This window comes from Chinchilla lanigera, unplaced genomic scaffold (genome assembly GCF_000276665.1).
Source record: "Chinchilla lanigera isolate Chin_1 unplaced genomic scaffold, ChiLan1.0 scaffold00003, whole genome shotgun sequence".
In the NCBI taxonomy this organism is placed as follows: Eukaryota; Metazoa; Chordata; class Mammalia; order Rodentia; family Chinchillidae; genus Chinchilla; species Chinchilla lanigera.
The window spans coordinates 10,252,016-10,270,543 of record NW_004955404.1 but is presented as its reverse complement, the minus strand read 5'-3'; the positions used below and the strand labels follow the sequence as shown (position 1 = coordinate 10,270,543).

At 45.5% G+C, this 18,528-nt stretch overlaps 1 protein-coding gene and 1 pseudogene across 1 annotated transcript in view; both read right to left on the bottom strand.

The window, feature by feature from the left end:
- Positions 1 to 263: 263 nt before the first annotated feature.
- On the bottom strand, positions 264 to 3,949 carry LOC102007178 (annotated as a pseudogene).
- Positions 3,950 to 3,962: 13 nt separating this feature from the next.
- Positions 3,963 to 18,528, bottom strand: part of Tmtc4 (transmembrane and tetratricopeptide repeat containing 4) — a gene marked incomplete at its 5' end in the record, with an annotated part of 53,396 nt that continues 38,830 nt past the window's right edge. Inside the window, 7 exon segments of the mRNA XM_013515999.1 lie at positions 3,963 to 4,576; positions 5,910 to 5,979; positions 11,605 to 11,717; positions 12,679 to 12,793; positions 17,414 to 17,555; positions 17,785 to 17,892; positions 18,065 to 18,144. Of these exon segments, the coding sequence (XP_013371453.1) occupies positions 4,428 to 4,576; positions 5,910 to 5,979; positions 11,605 to 11,717; positions 12,679 to 12,793; positions 17,414 to 17,555; positions 17,785 to 17,892; positions 18,065 to 18,144 (777 nt within the window). The 3' untranslated portion in view covers positions 3,963 to 4,427.

Here is an 18,528-nt window from a genome sequence, read left to right as displayed (position 1 = left end):
ATTTGACACTCAAGTTTCACTGATGGTGGGGGGAGAAAAAGGATCCTGGAGGGTCTTTTAGAAGGAAAAAAATTAAGTCTCCAAAGGATACCATTTCATTAAAAAAAGAAATTTCCTTTAAAAAAATCAGCAGAGCACATATGCATCTATTATCTGCCATGCTAAGCACCAGAGGAACTTAAATGACAAGCCAGCCCCTGCTCCTAAGGGACCTATACATCATCACTCTTGCAGAGGGGCCATTGAAGAAATGTAGCAGTTGCTTTTTTTTTTTTTAACATATAACCACGTCCAACTGGCTTGTTTTATTGGAGGTGGGGATGTGGAAATAACAATATGAAGGCAGCTGGGACCCCAGGTTGGGAAGAAGACCCTCCCCTCCCCATATCGCCCACTGCCCCAAATAAAAAATAACTATGGGGGAGCAGCTGAGACAGGACTGGGGCATGGGGAAGGAGACACGAAATTTGAGGGCGGCAGTGAGGAGACCATGCGTGTGCTGGGAGGCCCGTGGCGGCGGCTGTATGAGTCTGTGTCTTCCAGGTAGGCATGTATAAATAATAAAGATAAGCTCTTCTTTCTCCCCTCTCCCTCTGCTGTGCTGCTGGCTGCCATCCCAGCGTCTTTCCCCACGAGGGCAAAGGGAAGAGGTGAGCAAGTCATCACCGAACTGCGATCAGACCCATGTCCATCAGCTTCTGCACCTTCTGTGCTATTACAGGGTTCTTTATGTGTTTGCTGAGTGGCCGGGGGTTCTTCTGCATCTGCTCCAGGATAAGCCGCATGGCCGGGTCACTCATTATGGGAATAATAATATCCCTCAGTTATCGAGGGCTGATCAGGTCCGCAGTCTCCTGAATGAGTGTACGGCAAAGGCTAACTAAAGAGGCAAATGGAATGATTTCAGGGCCCCAGGAGGATCAAAGCCCTCTCACACAATATAAGGTTCTCTCTGGGCTAAGACCAAGACCTTCTCTGGGTTGCCCGTATTTATTTAGTTATAAGAAGGGAGGGGTGTACTCAAGAAGGGTGGAACCACTCAAGGATTTCTCTAAGGTATGAAGTTAATCCACTGAAGAATGCGATGCCTGAGGCTATAGTCTTTATCCAACTGAGATCTGACCCAGGTGTCCTTGGCTGTGATCTTGTTTTATCCTTTGAGGCTTTCTGGCTTCATCCACCACTACAGGTTCTAGTAGGGATTAGTGACTCACAGACGTTCACTTACTATGAGTCTGCCATTTCCAGATAAGGAGCCTAGGCCTTGGACAGATTCACAAGTAGACACGGAAAGCGGAAAGCCAATTGGCTAATATTAAATCCTGCTCAGAGCCACCTTGTGGTGGTCCCAACAACTCATTATCTGCTGCCCCTCAGGGTCAGCCACGGCCCTTCGCTTCACATCCTCAGGGTTGCCGTGTCTGCTGTACTGAGCCATCATACACTTCTGGTAACCGTCTGCCGCCTCCTTACAGCGGGAGTTCAGGTCCAGTGCCTTCTGCACACACCCACGGCCTTTGTGCAGTCCTTCGTGGCCTCCAGCGCAGCGGCTTTCTGGGTGTAACCCTTGATGAAGGTCGGCTCCAGCTGGATGCATTCTTCACAGTCCCTGAGCGCCAGCTGGCACTCCAGGAGCTTGGCATAGCAGGCAGCTCGATTGCTGTACTGTTTGGCATCTCATGGGTTCCGTTTAATGGCTTCTGTATAGTGCTCGTGGCCTGGGGGTAGTCTCCTTTCTGAAAACACTCACTGCCCTTGTTCTTCTCCTCCAAAGCCGAGTCAGGGTTGATGTAGGCCAGCCGCTCTTGCCCTTCAGGATTTTCTCCGCCTGCTGGCATTTCTTCAGTACATCTGGAGTTCTGTGCTCTGCCAAAGACTTGTAGAAATGGATGGCATCCTTGTACTTTTCTGCTTTGAAGCAAGAATTGCTAATTCGAGCATAAGCTTTGGCAATCCGTCGGTAAGTCTTCTCGGTTCTCTCTCCCCACTTCAATGGCCTTCTCACAAAGCTCCCTGCACTTATTATAGTCACCCTTTTCAAAGTACACCGCTGCTTGACTGGTCATGTAAGTCACGTTGGTGGGGTCCAGCTCCTTGGCTCTGTCGTAATGCTTCAGCGCTGTGTCAAAATCTTTCCTCTTGTAGCCATCATTCCCCAACTCTTTTCCTTGGAGGAGGAGGAGGAAGAGAGAGGAAGAGGGAGGAGGAGGAGGAGGAGGAGGAGGAGTTGCAGCTTCTTCCTCCTTGTCCATGTTGCCCAGGTCAACCCCAAGCAGGACACTGAGTGTCGTCATGATCCGAGGGTCTTGTAGTTTCCTGCCCAGGTCGGACGGCTTGTTTTGTAGTTGCTCAATCAGCTCCTGGTAGGTAGGGTCACTGAGCAGCGTCCTTGTCCTGGGATCATCCTCCAGCTTCTGATATAGGTTGGGCATGTTGAAAGAGTTCATGAATTTCCTCTCGCCACCTGGGCCTCCATATTCTGTAAGCTCTGAGTTGAGGGTTACTCGCTTCATGTTTTAAACCCTCCTCATAGGTTTGCGTGGCGTCTTCGTATTGGTTTAAGAACTCAAGAGCTGCTGCTTTTCTTGAATAGTCCTTGCCCCACTCTGGCCCCAGTGCAGCCATCCTCATAAGCCTTCTGATAGTCTCCTTTCCTGGCACAGGCTGCGGAATGATTACTATAGAGCACATGGTTGTGGGGGTCCAGCTTAGTTGCTTCAGTGTGGCACTGTAAGGCATCGTCAGTGTTACCGGTGCTTGCAGCCTTACTGCCCTTCTCCTTTAGCTCATTCACCTGCTCCATAGCCGGGCCGGGAACCGCACACGCCGCCTTTGGGAACCTCAGCAGTTCCTTTCCTGATGTGTCTCAACCACTATGAATAACAAGGGCTGATTTACAACTCTGCACAGATCTAGCCCCCAAAGTGCAGAGAATCAAAATCACCTCTACACTCATCTATGCATGCTGTTCTCCAAACCTGCGCGACCTCCTGTGACAGTTCTATGAATTGGGCCTCCAAACTGGTAAGAAACCATAAACTAGGAAAGATGAGTTGGTCACCTTGATTTCATTTGAAGATAAAGAAGGACAAAGCATTTCCCAACTTGAAAATCACCTATTCAGAAAGCAAGATGACATTTCACATCATTTTGTGTAACAATTTTACTGCATAAGAAATTACAGAGATTGCATAAATCAGTAGGTCAACAGCATACAGAGAAGAACAAATCAAGTAAACATGATTACTGTGATCAAATCAAACAAGAAAAACAACCCAGTTCATACAAATACCACTAAGTCCCCAAATAGGACTCTTTTTGAGAGAAAATTACCCCTTGCATTTTCTGGACAGTGATGTCTGTAGTTCCATTAAGCGAAATGGGAAACCAATTGATAGATAAAAACATAAAAACACAATGTACATAGATGTGTAGCCCTCTTAACACTGGATATAACGGAAACAACACATCAGGCGTCCTGCTTTCGCCTAAAGCATGGCTGGGATTTCCTATCAATAGTAACAGTTCATGTAGACCATTAGATAACCTCCTTTGTATGGAAACTGCATGAGTTGGAGAATATAAACAAATATTGCAGGAGTCAGTTCCTTCCTATGTAGGACAAAGTATATAAATAGATTGGATGTTAAACTTTTCCATTCATCATTAAATTATTTGCCCTGCCCAGCACATAAAAATACAAATAAATATTTCCTTATAAACCAAGTTCATGGTATACTGTAAAAAAAGATTTAAAGAATGCCAAAATCTTAATTTACTATTTCTTGTCATTAAATAAAATGCTAATATACAGACACACTTGGTATTTATATAAATTGTAGGAGACTGTCATTTCCTGGCTAGAGTTGAGGTTTTCTCTCTCTTCCTCTTATTCAGTACCAGGGACTGAATCCAGGGGTGTTCTACCACTGAGAACTACATCCCCAGCCCTTTTTATTTTTTTGAGATAGGGTCTCCCTAAGTTGCCCGGGTAGGATTTGAACTTGTGATCCTCCTGCCTCAGCCTCCCATGTGCTGGTGCTACTTGGTACACAGCACTGTGCCCAGCCCATAACTGTGGTTTAATAGAGCTAGCGGTCCATATGCAAGACTCACATCCCAAATGCAGGTTTAATGCTAGTAAAAGTCACAAGATAATTTTTTCTCTTTTTCTCTTTAGGTATAAAAGGTTTCATTTTTTTTTTGGGATTTTAGAATTATATTTGAGTTGTTTGAAAAAATACAATTTCGATGCAAAAAGCATATCAAGCATTCAAGAATATATCGCTGGTGTTATTATCTTTTTGCATGTCTTTGTTTTCGCAGAAAGAATAACCATACACTTGAAAAGAATTTAAAACAGTTGAACATAAGTGCATGGTATTGATGCTCACTGGCCCACACACTCCGAAGGTGAAGGACGAAGATCAGACGTCTTTCTTCTGCATCTGCTCTAACTTTCTTCGTAGCAGACTGTAATTCTCCTTGGTGCCTGCTGCTGCAGGGTCGAGCTGCAGGGAGATTTCATAGTGTTTCTTGGCCGACTCGAGATGTCCCCAGCGATGGTAGAGCACAGCTGAAACAGCACAAGATGGATTTCATTGGCAACACTTCTGGATAACTTGCAGAAGCATCTCCAGTCACGGGTACCAAGAACTATCACAGGAACTTTGCAAAGAGTTTTCAAAAAGCAGTCTTTAAAAAAATATTGCTTGTACTACAAACTTTATTGACTGTAACCACACTTGGAGATTGTGCAATGAACCCTGGCCAGGGATTCACGGGGCTCTTCATGTCGCTGCATGGGATGTATCGGCTGACAGCAAGATTAGCACATGAAGAGGTAAAGAGAACAGTTCACTAAGTGTCTCAGTGCTACCAGGAAACTTCCGGGGAGTCAGGCTGGGTAAGGTGGGGCCAGGCACCGCTTAGAACTTTGCCTATATACAAGTCCAGCCTTTTATAGAGAAGCCTGCTGTTTATTTATGTGAGGTACTGGGGATTGAACTCATAGCCTTCACATTGAGCTATATCCCCAGACCTTGTTAATTTTTTTGAAACAGGGACCAGGTTTGGCTTGAATTTTTAAACCTCCTGTCAGCCTTCCAGGTTACTCGGATTATAGGTGTGCGTCACCATGCCTGGCAGTCATTTATTTTCAATGAAGAGTTCTCCATGCCATTCAGCAGAGTAGTATTTGTGTGCTGACAGTTGTAAACAAGGGTTCTAACATGAAGACCTGACTGTAATATGATAGTTATGATAAGCCTAATTATTAATATGGAAAGCTTGATTGTTAATGATGATTTTGTAAGTCAACTAACTTTCTCCAGGGGCAGGAAAAGAACTGCTAATGTTTTGTGACTTTTGTGATGAACAATTTGGGGAGACAGGGAAGAAATTTGGCAAAGAGAAACATTCACGCACCTGAGCACTCCAAATACCTACAAGCTACGCTCTGTGAATCCTGACTGTGAGCTGGAGGAAAGGAAGCAGGGGCTTCTGGGAGTAAACAGCTGTGAATGCAGTCTTGGCTGCGGCACAAGGGAACATAGCAGAAGGGGCCAGGCTGGAAGAGGGGGGGTCCATGGTGGGAGGAAGAAGGCACAGGAGGTGCCTTAATGGGAAACTTCCAGTGTCACTGGATCTGTCACCCACAGGAGCAAGACCCGAGTTCCAATGCTAACAAATGACAAAACTCGGTCACAATTCTGCAGGTGGTCCTGGCCAGGCAACCTGTAGCTGTCTTTGAAACGTTATAATCAAACCACATTTTAGCGTCAAATTAGGAAAGACAGGCTAGCTTTGAGGAAAACAGTACAACTCTCCCAACATGGATTTCACAGCAATATGCCCATTCTGTTGTAAGTACACAGAGTTTCAAGATTCAAATTGGAAACTTTCCTTACCTAAATTCCCATGGTAACTTGCAACATTTGGATTTGCTTTAATGGCCTTGAGGAATAAGGCTTCAGATTCCTAAAAAATGAAGCACATAGAAAAGAAAGTATGAAGCGCCTGCCTGGCAAGCGCAAGGTCGTGAGTTCGGTTCCCGGTACTGGAGAAAAACCAAAAAAAAAAAAAAAAAAAAAAAGAAAAGAAAGTATGGTACATGGAACGAAAATGACTCACTGCTGCATTGCCTGTGCTTTTCAAACTTCTAACATCCTTGGTTTGTACCACTGCACAGTTCCAGAAGGAAGCTCTGCAGAGCCAGTGAGGATTGTGGTGACATAACAGTGACCAAAAGGAGGGGGCAAGTTTGCCTGTGAGCTCTGCTCCTGCCTCCCAGAAATGGCTGCAATCCTGTGACTTCCGGCAAGTTCTTGGTTCCAGGTGCAGTGGTGGTGGTGGGGATGGAAAGACCAGGAAAGAACCTCTGGGGAAGGCACTGGGACACTGCCACTGTCAGCCCGCACCGGTGACCTCTGCCCTGAGTCTGAGGGTGGGGTGGGGACCGCTTCATCTCCCGCGAGTCCACGATGCCCTTGGCAACCAGAAGCTGCCCGTTCAGCTGGAAAGAACAAGGAGAATGAGGAAGCTCCCTGTTACTGAAGCTGTCACAAGGCCATATATGTCTGTGACCAAATGCCCCCGACGTATGCAAACTCGTTCTCAGACAGACTTACATTTCCAATGTGGTCGCTTTGAAGCGGGGTGGAGTTTTCTGACCTGATCATGTCAAACACAGCGCACCATGTGGCTGCCTTCTACCATAGTGCCCAGAGATAAAGATGCCTCATCTGTCCTCTGACACGTGCCCGGGGCCACTGGCCACTTCCCCTGCATTCCTGTCTGAACAGGCCAAGCAATCCGCATTAAGTGTCACGCTGAGCTCAGGTAACCAAGCCCGTGGGTGTGGGGATTACTTTTAGTTCTCATGCCCCACGTCCATTTTTCTAGGGGGAAAACCTGAAAATCCAGAGTGCATTTGCTACTGTGCAAGGCTGGCAGCTCCTCTGCTCTGTGGTGACTGGAGGAGTCCCCTGGGACACAGGCTGGGGTGTGGGCGGACAGCCTGAGACCCTCAGCCTTCCAGACAGAGCTGGCTGAGAAACCCCTGAATTCTAGAAATGCCATCAAGCTGGGCATGGTGGCGCATGCCTGTAATCCCAGCACTCGGGAGGCTGAGGCAGGAGGATCGCTGTGAATTCGAAGCCAGCATGGGCTACAAAGTGAGTTCAAGGCCAGCCTGAACTGCACAGTGAAACCTTGTCTCAAAAAAAGAAAAAAAGAAAAGAAATGTCGTCACGTGGGACTGGACAGACCTCAGGCTAACATCAGTGTCTGTAGCCCAGGAGTTGGCAGCTGCAGCACCTTTACAGCGGCTAAGATTTTCCTGCCACACCAAGTAAACGGAAAAACTGAAACAAAACCCCCAAATCAAATGGACCGTGGACTGTTAATGCTATTTCTGATGATTTTCAAACAGTTCCATTTAAAAGCTAAACTTGAGAACACAAGAAAACTAGGCAACTAAAATCTACTTAAAAAATGTTCCCTTGCCTGCAAACAATGGTGGACTCCCAGGAAAGAACTGTTTCACGGTGAGAAGCAGGTTAGTTTTCTAGGGATCCTAGTTCCATGCCAGAGGGGAGGGACGTCCCTCTGCTGGTGGGACCCGAGGGACTCCGGTTCAGGCCTCCTGAGGGGCCACTGCTCCTGGGGGCAGGGCCTGCGCTCTGCAGGGGGATGAGGAGGCCAGGGAGGGAGGACAGCGTCTGAAGAACAGGTGGAAGGACTGGATCTGGAGGCCACTGGGGAAGCAAGTGCCATCAGCTCAGCCTGGAGGTGGAAAAGCACGGTAGCCACGGACAGAGGGGTGTCCCGGGAAAGCAGGTCTGCAGCGTGGTGTGGCCTCTTGGGTAGCAGTGGGAGCCCTGGACACGTGTGTACGCAGCTTGGCCTGCACCTGTGCCCTGGGGGTGGGGGACAGTGCACCTTCTTTGCCACGGCACTCCACAGGAACCCCAAGCTCTCGAAATGCTCATCTATGGAATTGGATGAGCATTTTTCAATGGGCCTGTTCAAGAAAGCAGTGAATTGTTTAAAAACGGATGAACAGCTGGGCACGGTGGCATAGGCCTGTTATCCCAGCACTTTTCAGGGCCAAGGCAGAAGACCACAAATTCAAGCCCACTCTGGGCATTTTAGTGATTACCAAGACAGTGTTTAAGAATTTAAAAAAACCCAAGAAACAAAAAACAAGGGGTCAGGATGCAGCTGTGAGTGAAGGCCCTGGGTTCCATCCCCAGTGTATCAATCCATCAAATTAACAAAGAATGGGTTTGCAGATGGGTTTGAAGGTTTCAAAACCCAGACAGTGAGCCAGTTTATGCCCCTCAAATCATGTTTAAGATCAGGCTTTCCTCAACAGAAAGGAAAATACTGTACTGCTTTCTGAAATGTAGACAAAATGTTCTGACCAAGGTTTCAGGCTGAGAAAAGCTTGGCCAACTGTGTCCTTAAGAAGGAACAAATGCATGTCTTTACATCCGGGCAGAGGGCAGAGCAGGTGATTTCAGCCACTGCGGTGGGATAAACACAGACCATGAGCCCGTGCCTGCCGGTGGCGAATCCCCAGGGCCACCTGTGCCCTGCTTCCGCCAGGGAAGGCAAGGTAGGTGGTCTGGTGTGAAGCCGACACCAAGCACGACTGTCCGCTCTACTAGACATCCCCCTCTGCATTAGGTGGTGGCCTGCAGGTCACACCCGTTAAGGCCTGCCAGTCTCGCCTTGAAGCTAAGAGAATGCCCTCAGGTCCAGAGCCTCACAGCCAGCAGTAGTAGTCGGGATTGACTCAAATTACTGCATTTTCAGTCACCCTGCATTTACGGCAATGATCTGATATTTACACTTCAAATAGTTACCTGCATTGGAAATCTCTTGAAAGAAAAACACCAAGTAAAAAGTCAGGTAGAATCCAGATGTGACAAAACCAGAAATCTGCAAAGATGTGACATACATGTTGACTGTGGAAATGGCTTTAGTACTGCACTCTGCTTTGACACTACAGGCCCAGTGAACTGGGCAACATGGGAAGAGAAGTCAGGCGGGGAAGCGTCACGTTAAACCCCGAAAACATTTCTTTTGTAGTTTTGCTTGATCACATTACCTCCGAAGTGGAAATTAAATGATAGGAAGTAACATAAATCTAACAGGCTGACATGATGTTCAGAGATCCATTAAGTGATTAAAGTTTTATAAATATATAAGTGTTTCATAGTTACAAATTATGGTCTTGTGCCTCTCTTCTTATCGCTCACTCAGGAAGTCAGGCGAATCAAGGGCTCTACTTTACACATGTGTAAACTGAGGCCGCTAGGCTACAGCCATAAACATAGGGGCACACACTCGGCTATCACCGCTTCCTAACAGGCTGTGGAAGCCTGGAAGATCCAGAGTTCAACATGGGTGCTTAGCAACTGCCCGTCAGCACCCTGGACAGCAACATTAATAATAGGCCAGGAGCCTCCAGGGCCCCGCTAAAGAAACCAAGCAAGCAAATGATAAAGTAAGACAGCAAGTGGCTGGATGAGGAGTACGGCGCACGGAGCGCAGATCTCTGCCTTGCGGGAGTGTCCCTCCCAGCCCTCCCACCACCGCAGCCCCTTCTCCAAAGCAGCGGCCAGGGCCCTGCAAACACCCAGAGACGGAAGAGCAGGCGCAGGGCTGAGCAACAGCAAGAAGCGTTCCAAATTCTTAATTAAAAAGGGTGACAAATGCTGGCTTGGTGGGTGACCGCAGCTCGAGGAGTTACCTCGTGCACCCCACTTGGTACCTGTCCACAGGCACACAATGAGCTCTGTTCCCCTGCTTTTATCCTCTGTTTCCTTATCTTAGGCTCAGCACTCTGTCCCTGAGAACCAGAACGAGAAAATGTGTAGAGAAATGGGAAACTAATTTCTCCATTCTGCTTCATGGACTATTTTCTATTTATCTGGAATAAAGGACAACGTGAACTGGAAGCAAGGAATCCTGGGTTCTGTCCCCTTCCCAGAAATCCCGTGTACGGCCTGCAGCACGATAGGAAAATCAACACGATGATGGTAGAGGCTGCACCTTGAAGACACACGGAGGCTGGGTCAGAGGAGAACCCAGACTCCTGACCCAGACCATGTGGACAGTGGCCCAAAAGTCACCAGGAGGGAAACTGTAAACCTCCTGCATGCTCCCCAAGCAGGACCATAAAAAAGTAAAAGTAAACCTCTCAAAAAGCCATCTTTGAAGCAAAATCTGGAAATGCTAAATTAATGAACTAAACTCCCTGACATTCAAAAGGGGGGCTGTGCCTGAAGCTCAATGTGAAGGCCCTTGGTTCAATCCCCAGTATTGAAAAGATGGGGTGGGGGGCGGGAAGGAAGGAGAGAGAGAGAAAGAGAGCAGAGACAGAGACAGTGAAGAGAAAATTATATTAATGACATCTAATCAACAGAAACAGAGAAGTAAATAACTCAGGGCAAATGTTAATAAATATTAATTACTCACTACCTTTAGGCCTTGGGTCTCATCTGTAGACTCAGTGATCAAACTAACATACAGCTACTGATTCTTTTTTTTTTGTTGTTTTTTTTCCGGTACCGGGAATTGAACTCACGACCTTGTGCTTGCCAGGCAGGCCCTGTGCCACTGAACTAAATCCCCAGCCCACAGCTACTGATTCTGAAACAAGGTATTTCTCCCTCAAAAGGATAAGGCACTGCTTCTGAGGGCGTCCCCTGCATGTCCGTGTCAGGAGCCGGGTGTGCTAGGCAGAACTGCAGGGGCCCTGGCCCGACCCAATTCCAGAGATGGTCCCCGTGGAGCCTCTCTCCGTGACACACAGAACCAGAGTCTGAGATCACCGGTATTAGGACCTACATCCCCTTCCATGCGGAGGCAGTGAGCCCAGGCCACTCCTCACCACGCCTGGGGGACCCAGCGAAGCAGATGTGATGTCTGTGGCTTCTGCTGTGCAGGAACCTCCGGGTCTTCCCCTGGCCTGCAACTCTGAGAAGACTCGGCAAGTGGCAAGAGCTAGCCACACACCCTCCATGGGCTGCTCTCCCTCCCACTTCCGTGTTTCCTTCTTTCCTTTCCTCCCCACCTTTCTCTCTTCTTTCTTTGCAACAGGCTCTCACTATGTAGCCCAGGCTGGCCTTGAACTCGCAGTGATCCTCCCGTCTCAGCCTCCTGAAGGCTGGGATTATAGGCGGGCGTCACCACACCCAGCTTGGGTTTTCTTTTGTGCAGAACACAACCCCACACACAACGCTGGAGCTCCAGCCCACTGTAAAGGATGATGCCTCAGCCTTTCCTGCGGGGAGGTGCGGGGAGGTGTCCCTGCACTGACTGTGCCTCACACCAGCTCCTCCTGGTGACTACCCCTGCCCACACTCCTTCCCCTCCCCGAGTGTGAACCATGCTGAGCTCTGTGGCGGGAAAACACTGGGTTTGACCCCACAGACCCACCTTTTGGGCAATTCTTCCCAGAAACAAACTGACTAAGCCACCGCTGCCACAACCCCGGCCTAACTCTGAGTGAAATGGCGCAGAAGTAACACTGACGCCTTCTGTCAGCTGCTGGCACTCAGCGCGGGAAATCGCGGCCTACAGTTTACACACCTTGTATTTCTGGGATTTCCCCAGCACGTTTGCCAAGGAGAACATGAGAGAGTGATCATTAGGTATTAATTCCAGTGCCTCTCTTCCAACTGCTTCAGCTTGGGCTAAATTACCTGGAAGGAAAAATAAAAACCGCACTAACGTATTTGTGTTCTTGTCTCTCCCTGACCTGCAGGGCTTACCTGCATTGTACACAACGATTATAAAATCCATGTGGAAAGCACAACGCACACATACACAAGCACACAGCCACAGCAACTCAGCACAGTTTGGCTGTAATATGCAAACAGGCTTTGATTCAATTCTGCAAAGTCATATAAGAACTAGTTTTAATTTCCCCCCGATACCAGCTATACCCCAACTGCAGAAAGGAAGTCTGCAAAATGAGAATATCACAATAACACTTTTAATTTCTGAGCATCTCCCCTATGGAGGTATACGTTCTGTGTTTTCCTTAGAAGTAAGGGTCTGCTGCTTCCTTATGCTGTTTAGATGGCTTCCTACCTTTAAATTATGCCAAGTCAACCTCATGGTTTCTTAAGGGATGGTTGGCTTTTCAAAAGAAGGGTTGCAAGATAACTTCTAATTGGTTGGGTCTAGTCTATTCTGGGCTAAGAAAGCAAATCATCAAGTTATTAGCACTGTATCTCCAAGAAGAATCCGTGGTTGTCAGTGTGGACCAGAGGACAACTCCTGAGTGTGTGCAGCCCGTGAACTTGGGATGTTGCCCTGCACCTTCCAACCCAGAAAGCGTTCCTGCTTACATCTGGGAGCCCCTACCATTCTGGGCAAGGCTATGGCTGGCAGACACGCCTTGAAATGAAAAACAACCATACGTCATCGCTTAGGCTACCACACAAATTTTAAATGCAGCATCATTTTCCCTATGTCCAGATCCCAATATACTCCAGGACACCTCATTTCTAGGAGAAGAGACACTACAGTGTAGAAAACTTAGCCCATGCTTATTTATTTTTTAAACTCGGGGAGAGGGCACTTCATCTCTGCTTCCTACTTTTTCAACAGTGCTGTGCTGGGCTCCATTTCCCAGTTCCCCGACCTGCCCTTCTGCACCTGTGTTGTCCAGGAGGATGATCATGTTGTTCCAAGCCAGGCTGTGCTCGGGCTTCAGCACGGTAGCATTTCTCCACGCGTTCAGTGCATCCACGTGGCGGTTCAGATCTGCATACTGAAAACAAAATGAACCCCCCCCATCAATACTCCAACTTTAAGGCTTTTTTGTTCTCTTTAGATAGCACCACCACCAAGAACAACAACAAAAACCCCACCAAAACAAACAAAAAGATGACCTACCCTTTCTTTATGGATCTTTTAATTTTTCATTTCAACCCATTTATTTTTTAAAACAATCTCAAGGAAGTGAGTATTATTATTCACATTTTACAGATGAAGCAACTAAGGCATGAGGAAATTAATAACTTGCCCTACGACGTCACACATTTAGAAATGGGGAATCAGGGATGAGAGCCTGGGGGGTATAGGTCTCGAGCCTGTGATTTTTAACTAAAGAACCTATTATTTGGTGATTCCAGATATCATATTTTATTTCAGGCTGAAAAGGAACTGCTCATTATTCTTTTTCTAGGAAATCTCCATATATACTCCATCTTTAATGAAGCATCTAAAATAGTAAACAAGTATTTCATGTGATTCAAAGCTGCATGTGTCCCACTTACTGTGTGAAGAATGATCTAGGACCCCCTCCTCATCTACATCAAAACCTAACACTATGAAAATATGTGTCTATCAGACCTACTTTATAAGTTCCTTGAAAATTCTCCAGGGCCATGTAAAATCTCTTGACAATTTGGAGCCTGGTTCCCCTCACTGAGAAAGGAGAGATTATCCACTGCTGTCTTTTGAGAGGAGATTTTAAGACTGATAACAATACAAAGTGGCTGGCTTTCCCTGTGCACGGTTAATGAAAGCCAGAGAGGGCGAAGTGGCGGATTCTTTAGCAAGGGACGCTCCAGCCCCTTCAACTCACTTCAAATGTGCATTTCATTTGAAAGTACTTTATCCTTCTAACTCTGCACCAAGTACAGTGAGGGCAATTTGTCAGTTTAAGGCTGTTTTCTTTCTCCCTGTCAAGCGTATATTTTTAACAGACAACAGAAGCATTTTGACTTGTTGCATGTCCCACACAGCGAACAGATGGCAGAGCATGCACAGAGGGTTAATGGATTCTGGAAACGCTGAGGAATAACCATTGCCCTCCGAATCCCCATGAGACTCAGAAAACCAGCTCACAATAGTTTATCTTTTAGTGTCATTAATGATAAAAAGGTCAAAAAATTAAAATACTGTAGATGCTTAATTATAGTAACATTTAATTGTGTCTCTTTACTGGGTACCTCAGTGATTCTTCAAGTCAGTCCTTGCCAGCAAGGTATATACATTTGCATCACCTGGACAAAATCGTGGGGACATTCTAACACACCCACGACAACCAGCATAAGTACATTCATATAACACAATATAATTCTTCATGTATTTTTCAATTTATTCCTATTACTTTGCTTGTTATTATTATTATCTATTGCAAAATAACAGGTCAGATCAAGTAACAGACTTTCATTTTTGTACACAAAATGAACAAATACTTTATAGGAAGCAGAGGAAAATGAGGATTTAACAAGAACTACCCAGTGCAGAGCAGAAGGGTAGCGAACAAGTGACTCCCCTATTAGTCCTTCACCCGCCTTCCAAGCCCTGCTCTGGGATGCGGGGCTAGGAGTCTGCAAACTACAACTCCCAGGTTCCTTTGCCACTTAGTTCCTCGCTGAGTTTCTCACAATACATATCACAGGTTAAGAAGTGAAGGAGAGAGGAGCAGTACCCTGGCCCAACCTCCCTGTCTCCTCCCTCTTCTGGTGGTCTCTGAAGCAACTCTCCCCTCCTCCACAGTCCTGGGGCTAGAGCAGTGGGCACCCAGCACGACCTCAGCTCTCAGGATGTGGCAGCTCCTGTGAAGGCCACCTTCCGAGCCTTCAGAAGCAACCCTTCCAAGCCTGCGGGGGCTTCCTTTAGTTACTGATCTTTGTGTTACTATTCCCTTTCCAATTTGTGCTTATAACTGTAGGACTGTTCCCTGTATTAAACTTTCTCTATTTAAAGCACTCACCATGCTTTCTCTTCTCTTGAACACATCCTAACTGACACAAGTAGCTCTGGCATATGAACCATCTCCAGTAATAACCAACCACTCTTACCATAATTCTCTAGGACCACCAATACGGCTCCAATAACCCAGCTCTTCCTAATTTCCTGTTTCACAAGAGAGCTGCATTACATTACCTTCTTATGTGGGATCCAGAAATCAAAACAGATTTCTATCTCCTTTACAACAATGTGGCTTCTAAAAAAAGACACCTTGAAGTCATTACGTTCCTCTTATTTGCCAATATATAAATGGGTTGGTTGAACTGTTAAAGATTAAGCTTTTAATGTTTTTAAGCTGTCAAGTGGGCAAAAGCTGGATAATTAAACCACAATGGAGAGCAAAAGCTTTACATGGGCAGGAAGGGCAGGCGAGGGACCATGGGAACATTAATTCAGGGTAGCATAATTCGTAAACAATACCCAGGTCTCAATCTGTTCAGTGCTATAGATTGAGCTTCCAAGCGAAAGGGTAATGAATCTCAGGACTAGAGCACACAATAAAAATTGGTATTTTACATTCTGAGTCCCTTTCTTTGGCTGTAACTCTCACAGAAGTTTCATTTAGCATCAATTCTCTATTTTTCCAAATCCCAAGAAACTGTCCAAGGTTTTTCTGTCCCCTCCCCCACAGAGCCTATCATGAGGTCAGTGTTAGCTCTTTACTAGTCTTCTGGTTTCACAGCAAAAGCTGTTTCTACATCAAAGTATGTACCTAGATCTTAAAGCACAAGAGTTTGAAACGTAAGAGAAAACAGAAAGGCGTGCAAGGACCAGTGATTCTGGAGAAAGCTGACGTGGGGCAACAGGAATCTCGTGCTGAGGACCTTCCTTGTTCTAACAGTCTGCTGTTCTGGGGCTGGCCACATGGCTGCTGCCCTCTTCGGTCCCAGGGAAGAAAGAGCTCTGCTTTTCCACAGTGGAGCAGGCACAAAGAGGTGGTTCCTTCAAGTGGCATCTCTTAACTAAAACATGCTTCATAATTTTCAAATAAACACAAATCACTGCACTTTAGTTTTGTAACACAAGCCATCACCAAAGGGACTCATGCAGCATGGGAAAGGTCAGTCTTCACCATTTGATAGCCACGTGTCCCACCATCTTGTTGCCTCCATTCATAAAATTCTATCTCTATAGTTCACAAAACCATAGTTACCCATTCCAGAAATAAAGATGTTAAGACCAGAGGCATTCACACCACGGTAAAGATGGAAGCCGATTTTTCCAATAAACTTAAAGCAGCTAATATTTTCTAGGTTGTTCTCTCCAAACTGGTCTTTCTGCTCTGACCTGACCTTCAGGTCGAAGTTCAGATGGAACTGCTTCCTAGATGCAAGGCCAGTGACAGGGTACTACAGTCATGTGGCTAAGTTATTATTATTATTTTTAAAATACAGATTCTCTGTGGAGCTTTTGATTCCTTCAATCTGTGAGGGTGGGGTTATTTGGATGTACAGTCAGTTATGGAAACTACTGGTTTCAATTCACAAAGACCACATAAAACAGAAACTTTGGGAGGTTAAAATGAGGCTAAACAGGCGGTTTTTTTTAAGAACAAAAGAATGTTATCTTACTTATGAGGCTAAGCTTAGTAAATTATATAATGTGGCTTTTAAAAAAAGAAGTCTGTATATGATTTAAACTTCTTTTTTAAAAGCCACATTACTATGTACAGTATTTTCCAGTTCGGCTTAGAGGAACCAAATTCTTTTTCCTATAATAATTTCATGAAATAAATTTAAATATATTTGGAATATACATTTGGTTTCTTGAAACCAAATTAAAGAGCTGATCGAAGGGAGAATATACAATCATTCCTGTTTAAAGAATTTTACTATTTGTGTCTCATTATCTTTGCCAAGGAAATGAAGAGCAAGCAGATCTTCATAAATATTCTAACAACAAAAAATATAAAGCTATTATGGGACATACTGTTTTCTGCTTTCATCAAATAATATCAAAGCCCTTTCAAATGAAGGCCCTGATTTCCGGAGCTGTCTTTTGGCAGGGGGCACGCCCTGTAGATGAGAGGTCTGATCCCTAGAGGAAGGTGGACAAGGAAGCCCAGGGTATCAGACCTCACCAGCCTCCCAAGGTTGTAGTAGCAGCCTGCGTACTTCCTTCTGTGCTTGATGGTTGTCCGGTTTGCTTTGAAATCTCAGTTTCTATTCCATTCATATTTTAAAATCAGAGAGTGTGATGTTTATCAGGAAGTTACTCCTGAAGTACTGATTTTCAGGGCAGAAGGGATTTAAAAAGTTTTAATTTATGGCAGTTTTTAGTTTATTGCCTTGGTGAACTCTTAAACTTGACTAATTTAAGAACTGCACTAATCCAAGATAGAATTACTAGTGCTTCAGTACCACACATAAGGAAATAGCTACCTTCAAATGAGATACATATAGGTGAAAGCACTTTATAAAGTGGGCAGTGCTGGACAATTATCACAATTATCATTTTATTCTTTTTTTTTTGGTTTTTCTCCGGTACCGGGAACCAAACTCACGACCTTGCGCTTGCCAGGCAGGCGCTTTTTGCCGCTGAGCTAAATCCCTAGCCCCTATCATTTTATTCTTATTAAAGGGAAACCTCATCTTTCCTCCAGTGGGCCCAGGGTATCTGACCTTACCAGCCGCCCAAGGTTGTAGTAGCAGTCTGGGTACTTCCTTCTGTGTTTGATGGCTGTCCGGTAACTCTGCTCTGCTGCTTCAAACCGTTTCAGGCTATTTTGCACTATGCCCAGATTCATCCATGCAGCAGCAAAGTCTGGCCTGGTGGAGCATTTTTTCAAAAAGATAAACAAGAAAAAGAAAGACTTATTAGAAAAATGGAAGTCAGGGCTTTATTTCTGTTTTGTTTTGTTTTTGGTTTTTCTCTGGTACCGGGAACCGAACTCACGACCTTGCGCTTGCCAGGCAGGCGCTTTTGCCGCTGAGCTAAATCCCCAGCCCCAGGGCTTTATTTCTTTGTTCCTGGCATAATTATAACAACAATACTTACTGTATTTGGACAGCCAAAGACAGTAGCTCTTCTGCTTCCTGTAGCTCATTCCTTTCTTTTAAGATATTTCCAAGATTATTCATGGCATGAACATACTTGGGATTTAATCTAGAAGTTAAGAGACAAACCAAGCTGTTACGATTCAGTAATTTTCTCTAAATTCTTAGAAACTGATATCTCAAAGTTGGGGTCATTAAGGGTGCAGGATTGTAATCCTAGAGAGTGAAAACAGTATGTGGATGATGTACACGATATTTCTTCTGTAAGGCTGTCACAGTACCTTACTGCTTCTCGGTAATATTGGATGGCCGCTGTTTGGTTCCCTTTATCAGCCAGGTTTTTGCCAATGTTGTAGTGAACCTAAAAATACAGATGATGATTTGGTCACTAGCACATAGACATCTTTGCTCAGAGCTTGGACACCTACCCTATCTTCCAACTGAAGGTAGAAGGGAAAGGGATTAAAAAGAATCACCCACCGGAACTTTTCCTACTGGGGACCTTGTGTCTGCATTCCCTACCCTGTAAGGAAAGATTAGAATAGGTAGTAATAAGGAGATATATCACTAACATGCCACAGAAGGAAAAATAAGTAATGAATTCAGCAGAGGAAACTGGAAGATCACAAAGCTGTTTTTATTACTAACCCTCAAATTCCTGTCCTGTCCCCACACCCCATTAGAGTTGAGATAATCATGTACGTGTAAACAGGAGAGGAAGAAAATCATTGTTGGCTTACTTTGT